We start from the raw sequence: 7,205 nt of genomic DNA, 5'->3' as shown, positions 1-7,205 counted from the left end.
ATCTTGTAAAGATTATATTAGATTTGATACGGCATATCTTGTAAATCCCTAAAATCAAGGGATATAGCTAATCTAGTCCGTCGATGTAACTTAATCTTGTCCGTCAGTTTTGGGGGAGCTCAACTATAAATAGAGAGCATCCCCTCACTTGTAAATTAATCCATTGTAAACTGAATTCTTAAGAGTAATAGAATTCTGAGAGTATTTACTCAAACACCTTGTGTGTGTTCTTTTTTGTAGCTTTCTGTTGTTCTTTGTGGCTTCTTTTGGCATAAGTTTGCTTCCGTTATACAAATTGGTGCTTTGGAGGACTTCTAAAGGAATCCTCACTTAAGTAAAGGCTGACTTAGGCGAGTTTGGACAAACGGATCACCTAAGGCCGCACAGATCACGAACGAAAGATCTAGCCTCGTGACACTAGTTGGTTGTGGTTGTTGTCCTTGCCCGAAGACAATGGAAGGATTTTGTTTTTTGGTGCCCTCTCTTGGCTCATTTCCGCCGTTAGTAGCCTTACGCTGCTTTGTTTTTGTCTGCCTCTACCACCACTTCCGCCCCTTCCTCTGCCATCCCTCTCCCCCTGGCTGTTGTTTTTCTTGGAGTAATCTAGAAACCCAACAAAAGAGGAGTTGCATATTAACTAAAATCTTAAGTAGATAGTTCAAATATACATTATATATATATAACTAGACATACCACGTCTAACTCAAGAAACCACGTAGTTTATACAAGAACCATTAAAAACGACCAAGAATCACATTAGGACTGGTATAGAATTCGACAATGATGGTGAGTTTCTAATAGAAGGTGTGGGAACAAACGTTAACCAAATAAAAAATAAAAAAAAACACAGGAACTCATCTCCCCCGAACTGAAAACTCGAGTAATTAATCGTTAGTCATAACAAATCAAACTTCCAAATCGACAAAGACAAGTAGCCAAATTTGTCCTAATAACCATGCAAATAACTCATAAACTGACGTAGACAACTCAACTAACCTCCCATCTCCCGAGAGAATTGAGACTTACTCCCAACCTCTGTTCCTTTCTTCTTCACTAAACCCTTACCTTCTTCCCTTTGTTCACCTCGGTTAACAGCTTTTAAACATACTGTTCCTAAGAACATTATCTAAGGAGACATCAATAACATTATGTTCTCTAAAGAAAAGCATATAAATCCTACATTGCAGAACGATTTCAATGAAATTCCATCACCGAATCTTTTTTATCATAAAGAAAGCTTTTTCACAGTAATATATCACTTAAGGAGTATGGCCACGGTTATTTGAATAGCCAGAAATAACATTCCATAAAGCTTGTTTTTTTTTTGGCTGTTCCTCATAAGCTACTCTTCCTTAATCAATGCACTGGAGAGCGAAACGAACTATTGTCTTCATCTGAGTCAGGATCGTCAGGTTTGCCTTGTTGGCCTCTTTGGATCTATCACTACATTGCAACTATATATTGAACCCCCGTGATGGAACTGCTTGCTGATGAAGGAGATCATTTCTCAACGTTGCCATCCCTGCTTGCAAGAAATTGTGATGTACCTGGAATGGAAGGTGGTGGGCCTAATGTTGGACTTCGCTGGCCTAGCGGTTCTACTTCTCTTTCTGGAAACAATGGTAGAAGACGAGGCGTTGGTGCAGGTCGACTTGGTGCCACGAATCCAGGGGGTCTATTACAAGTGAAAGATATATAGGGAAACTCAATTTTTTTTCCAACCAAGGAAGGAGCAGAAAAAACATAAATGAGGTGATAGAGCATGTAGCATTACTTACAGCGGTTGAAATGAGAGAGTGACTCTAAATAAAGGCCGTGGAGATTGTGGCCTAGCTGGTTTTTGATCTAGGCCGCTGACATTGGAAGGATCATGTGAACTTGGCGTGCAGCCAGGAGTTCTAATACAAGCGAAAAATTAAGAAGGGAAACTCTATTTTTCGAACGAAGAAAGGAACACAAAAAGAAAAATGAATGAGATGATACAACAAGCTTACGATGCAAGTCTTGCATGGTCAGGAATTGTAAGATCCTGTCTTGCTGGCTCACCGCCGTTATTAGCAGCACTTCCTATTCCTTGCTTCCGTCTGCCTCTGCCACCCATTTCTTGCTCTTGTTTCTCTTAGAACAATGCTACGATATCCATTTTAGAAGAAACCCAAATAAGTAAACTGGAACTCGAGCAATGAAGGGTTGCAGATTATATAGAACCAGAAATACAAAGTCTAAACAGATAAAGAATAAAAAGAAATCGAGAAAGAAATGCAATGAAAACAAAAAGAAACAGTTTGGAAACTTATGCTGCAAGGTACAACTCAAGAAACTATGCAGTTCATACAAAAAGAACCACAGTAGGGGAAAAAACCTTATGCCTGATCACTCTTCCGGTCCTTCTTGTTTTACTTGTAATCTTTATGTAAACTTTGAAAAATAGGAAGAAGATATACAGTGTAGAGAAAATACAGAGCAAAGAAAACACGTACCAAGAATAAGAGTGATGCAGTTGCAGATTCTTGAAAATGACTCCCAGAAAGAGTTGAGGAGAGCTGAGGAGGGCTTTTGCAGAGCTGGGTTACATATAAATATAGACATGCCTTTTATAGCTTGCTTCCATAGAAGCAATGCCTATCATTTGATAAAAACATAGAAATGCTTATATATTTTCTGTTAGTTCAAAAATGATATTTCAACACAAATTTGCATGATACTTACGTTGGCTTGTGGCTCCAATAACAGTGGGTTCTACCATCACGAATGTAGCACAGCATATGAGAAAGAGAGCAGGATTGGTCACAAGGAAGTCTTAGTTTGAACTTTTAGTACCACTCTTTAGACAAACTGCTAACCATGTTTGAGCATATAGAGAATGGATGTAGAATCAAAGGAGCATATTGGTTGCTCGGTATGTGGCCTGCTTCATATTGGCGAAACATGCTATTTAGCATGAGCAACTTATAAAATCATGCTGTTAAATACGTATAACCTCTTTTTTAGGAAATTATATTGATTTATGCCAAAAGAGACCTCTCTGTATTTTTTATCAACAAGAAAACAATAACAATGAAACAAAGAATTACAAAGTTAATCCAGGCCAGGTTAACATAAAGAAAAATTTGCCAAACCATCAGCTACTTTATTTCCTTCTCTGTACGTATGCACCACCTCCACCTCCTAGTCCTATGTATCAACTCCCAGATAGCCCGTAGCATTGTGTTTAGACTCTTCTCATTTCCCATATTGTTTACCTGCTGGACAGCAGCTAAACAGTCCAATTCAAGGATCACTTGATGTCCTCCGATTTTCCAAGCTTGATCAAGACCATCAAATGCGCCCCATAGTTCAGCCTCAAAGCTTTACAATACCCGATATAGCGAGCAAAACCGCACAGCCACTAACCAGCAGAATCCCAAATAACCCCTCCTGATGCCGCTATTGCTATGCCATGTTTTGAATGCCCCATCATTATTAATTTTCCATTTGTTGGACGGGGGAGGCAAGCCACCGAATCAACCGCCACATTCTGTTATTGTTATCATCAGTGATTACCGACATTCTATTTAATTGCAAGGCGTATACAACCTCATCCTTCATGCGGATACAACGATCCATAAGGCTTTCAGCATCTATAAGATCCAATAAGCAAATATCAGCAAATGACAGCAAAAAGTATGTCCCAATCAGCGGAGAACTTTGCAAAAAAAAAAAATATCAGGTTTTTGACAGATTGAGATGAATCCAATCCTGTAGATTCAAGCTAAAAAATTCAAGCACCTTATCTTCTTTTATTAGTCTCGACCATAAAGAAATAGGCTAAAAAACACCCTCTAAAGATATGATTGATATTCTCCACACCAATACCACACAAAGGACAATTCGGGTCACCACTTATATGCCTTCTAACTAAAAAGAAACCTCTTTTATTTGTACGTGAGAGAGTGATTGTAGATGCTAAGTTTTGAATTTAAATTTGTACAACATTACTTTATAAGGTGTATCTATGAATCAATTGATTTTGGCTTAGTTGCTTATAGTTGCTAACGTGAGAAATATTATAGTGTTTGTCTTTTAAATCCTGCTTGAAACGTGTTATCATGACAAAACGAAACTTTTTACTTTAAAATTGGAATAAAAAAGCATCCCTGTTATTTATCAAGCAAAGTAATCCATAATCTATAAAGCCTGATGCTCGTTTCCTTTCGCTGCGCGGTCCCGTCTATAGCGTTGCTGAGCCAATGGTGGTGGATTACCCTCTGCCACTGGGGCTCCTTCCTGATTGCCGCCATTGCCATCCACCATTGCTCTTACACTCGTTCTTTTCTTCAACGGCAAATCACGATCTTCAGAAAGGTGATGAAACGAAAAGCAGCTTCATTAATCTCTTCATAAAACTTAAGATAGGTCTCAAAATGGATTAATCTCTTAAGGTGTGGATTTCATAGGTATATATGGACCTGAGTAAGGCTTTCCCTCTTGATTCTGTAGGCCAGCCATCCCTTGATCTCGAACTGGTCCTGCAGACTGTCCTGGAGCAGGAGCTGAAAATTAAGAGAATACAAAGCGTTAGCAATGGAATTCATGCGAGACAAACTATGGTCTGGGTCAGGATCATCAGAATTGCCTTGTTGAGCCTCTCTAGATCTGTTACTACTTGGCGGTTGTTGGTCCCTGATGACGATGCCGCTTGCTGGTCGATGAGGATCTCCTTCCTCATCATTGCCATCCTTGCTTTTCTCTGATCTCTTTCTCTTTGTGGTTGTCGTCGGCTGGTTCCTTTGCGGTCGATCTTCAGAAAGGCGATGAAAAAGGCAACTTTATTATTGTAACTTTTAGAGATAGTGAATTTTAAAAAAAAAAATCTATGATTAATGCTATCAATGTATTCGGTGTAATTTATAAATTCCTATACAAGTTGGTCACTAATGGAGAGTTAAGAAAGATGAAAAATTAACAGTGTAGTGTGCAAATTACTGGAGAAAAAGGGTCAAACCAGGTCTTTCATGCCAAGGCGTTGCGTTTATTTTTAGTGCCTTATATGGTCTATCCGTCCCTTGAAATGAAACCATAAATTTGGCTTCAATTACCAAAAAAAAAATGCCTTGACTTATATTAAATGTAAAGAATCAATTATTGTTTTCCTTAAGCAATAAAATATGTTGTACCTGGAGAGGAATGTCGGGGGCTTAATGCTAGACTTGGTTGCCTTAGCGGTTGTTCTGCTATTTGCGGAAACGACTTTAGAGGACGAGGAGGAAGAATTGGTGCCGTTGGAGTTGGAGGCCGAGGAGGTTGACATGAGGGAGGAAATGTACGAGGCGGTGGATATGAAGGAGTACGTCTAATAGGTGGACGACTTTGTGGTGGAGGCCGAGGAGGTTGACTTGAGGGAGGAAATGTACGAGGCGGTGGATATGAAGGAGTATGTCTAATAGGTGGACGACTTTGTGGTGGAGGCCGAGGAGGTTGACATGAGGGAGGAAATGTACGAGGCGGTGGATATGAAGGAGTACGTCTAATAGGTGGACGACTTTGTGGTGGAGACCGAGAAGGTGATCGAGTATAATTATGCGAGGTGAATCTCCTTGGTTCTGCTTCTTGTTCTTGGCCGATGACAGCAGAAGGATTCTGTGTTGCCGTGGTCGAAGTGGAGCCCTCTCTTGGTTCATTTCCGCCGTCAGTAGCACTTACTCTGCTCCTCTTTGGTCTGCCTCTACCACCATCTCCGCCCCACCTTCTGCCATCCATCTCTGGCTGTAGTTTTTCTTGGAGTAATGCTACGATCCATTTTAAAAGAAACCCAAATTAATAAACTGGAAATCCAACAAGGGAAGGTTGCAGATTATCTGAAACCTCAAGTCTAAGATGGAAAAGCAGTGATCTTTTACCCTGCTATATATATATATGAATAAAAAGAAATAATGAATACCACTTTTAAACTAGTAAAGAATAAAAGGAAATCAAGAAAGAAATGAATGAATGAAATGAAAACTAAAAGAAACAGTTTACAACTTCACGTTCAATCAAGAACTATTGGGCTTACATTTACAAGGCAAAACCTACAAAGAAAGCCTTGGACGTAGGTTCGATGAAAAAGAATCACATTAGAAAAAAGAACCTATTATGCACAATAACTAAAAACCCTTTCGGTCCTTTACGTAAACTTTGAAACATGAAGATAACACGGCGTATAGAAAACACGTACCAAGAATAAAAGCGTTGCAGTTTCAGATTCTTGAAAACGAGGGCTGACGAGGGTTTCTCAGAGCTGACGTTTGGATGACATTGCCTTTGGCTAGCGAAAGGACTTTCAACGCACTGGAAGTCAAAATTTGGACCGGAGCAAAGAAAGCAACAGGGGGAGCCCCTTTTACCACAGCAGGGTGTTGTTACTTACATGTATTATATGTATGAACTAAAATATATTAAAATTATTTTATAATTTTATATAAATTGACTTTATGATTAATATTATAAATAAATTTAGATTATTTTATAATTTTTAATTTTTTTAATTCAATATTTTATTTATAGAAATATTGTCTTAAATTGTTGTTGTTATATGCTATATACATTTTAATATAGAAGAAAATGTGTTAATGGAATCTTGAAATCTATTTATACTAAATGTTTTTTTTTTGTTAAAACTCAATCCCGTAAAATGAATCCCAATTAGAATAAAATTATTTGTGACATTTTAAATATATTACTTGAATAAATGTTAATATAAAATCCGTATAATAAAATAAAAAATTTTATCGTATTTAGCATAATCATACACAGTTAATAAAGCTATTTTCATTAAAAGAAAAGCGTAGAACATATATTTTTATTCCTTTTAAATTTTTACAACAATCATATATGTGTGTTCGTATTAATATTTAAAACTTTTTAAAATATTTTTAATTCTAATTACAATAAAACTTTAAAAAATTCGTGCTTCACACACATTGATTGTGCGTATTTATTAAAATATGTTATATTTATTTGTTAAATTTTTTTGTACAAATTTTCATAAACAAAATAGTTTTGGAATTTAAAAAAAAACTCTAATGAGAAATTTATATTTGAAAAAAAGTATGTTATGAATATTTTATTATTGAGTGAATATTTATCAAGATCAAGATAATATTTGATGTACTTTAAATTCTAATAGTAATAGAGTTCTATTTCATTTATACTCATTATGCCTATAAATATAGACTTTGGAGAAG

General features: G+C 37.1%; 2 protein-coding genes across 3 annotated transcripts; both read right to left on the bottom strand.

Moving 5' to 3' along the window:
• Positions 1-697: 697 nt before the first annotated feature.
• On the bottom strand, positions 698-3,945 carry LOC107912565 (proline-rich receptor-like protein kinase PERK2). Its single transcript, XM_041106203.1, has 5 exons — positions 2,710-3,945; positions 2,481-2,622; positions 1,995-2,130; positions 1,779-1,898; positions 698-1,675 (listed from the first exon to the last, which is right to left on the bottom strand). The coding sequence occupies exons 3-5, from the start codon at positions 2,099-2,101 to the stop codon at positions 1,501-1,503; spliced, it is 402 nt and encodes a 133-aa protein (XP_040962137.1). The 5' UTR covers positions 2,102-2,130; positions 2,481-2,622; positions 2,710-3,945; the 3' UTR covers positions 698-1,500.
• A 144-nt stretch (positions 3,946-4,089) lies between these two features.
• LOC107910973 (extensin) lies at positions 4,090-6,378 on the bottom strand. 2 transcript variants are annotated; one of them, XM_041106201.1, is made up of 6 exons: positions 6,197-6,378; positions 5,157-5,768; positions 4,985-5,044; positions 4,616-4,780; positions 4,449-4,532; positions 4,090-4,334 (listed from the first exon to the last, which is right to left on the bottom strand). In XM_041106201.1, the coding sequence occupies exons 2-6, from the start codon at positions 5,737-5,739 to the stop codon at positions 4,168-4,170; spliced, it is 1,059 nt and encodes a 352-aa protein (XP_040962135.1). In that variant the 5' UTR covers positions 5,740-5,768; positions 6,197-6,378; the 3' UTR covers positions 4,090-4,167. The 2 variants fall into 2 exon arrangements, with proteins under 2 accessions (XP_040962135.1, XP_040962136.1); XM_041106202.1 differs by lacking the exon at positions 4,985-5,044.
• Positions 6,379-7,205: the final 827 nt, after the last annotated feature.

This window comes from Gossypium hirsutum, chromosome D11, assembly GCF_007990345.1.
Source record: "Gossypium hirsutum isolate 1008001.06 chromosome D11, Gossypium_hirsutum_v2.1, whole genome shotgun sequence".
In the NCBI taxonomy this organism is placed as follows: domain Eukaryota; kingdom Viridiplantae; phylum Streptophyta; class Magnoliopsida; order Malvales; family Malvaceae; genus Gossypium; species Gossypium hirsutum.
This window is presented reverse-complemented; position numbering and strand designations above follow the sequence as displayed.

Coding starts and splice junctions, on each gene's coding strand:
- LOC107912565 (XM_041106203.1), bottom strand. CDS start 2,101: ATGGGTGGCAGAGGCAGACGGAAGCAAGGAATAGGAAGTGCTGCTAAT. Junction 1,899..1,994: donor GACCATGCAAGACTTGCATC/GTAAGCTTGTTG, acceptor CGCTTGTATTAG/AACTCCTGGCTGCACGCCAA. Junction 1,676..1,778: donor ACTCTCTCATTTCAACCGCT/GTAAGTAATGCT, acceptor CACTTGTAATAG/ACCCCCTGGATTCGTGGCAC.
- LOC107910973 (XM_041106201.1), bottom strand. CDS start 5,739: ATGGATGGCAGAAGGTGGGGCGGAGATGGTGGTAGAGGCAGACCAAAG. Junction 4,533..4,615: donor ATCTAGAGAGGCTCAACAAG/GCAATTCTGATG, acceptor CTTAATTTTCAG/CTCCTGCTCCAGGACAGTCT. Junction 4,335..4,448: donor AGAGGGAAAGCCTTACTCAG/GTCCATATATAC, acceptor ACCTTTCTGAAG/ATCGTGATTTGCCGTTGAAG.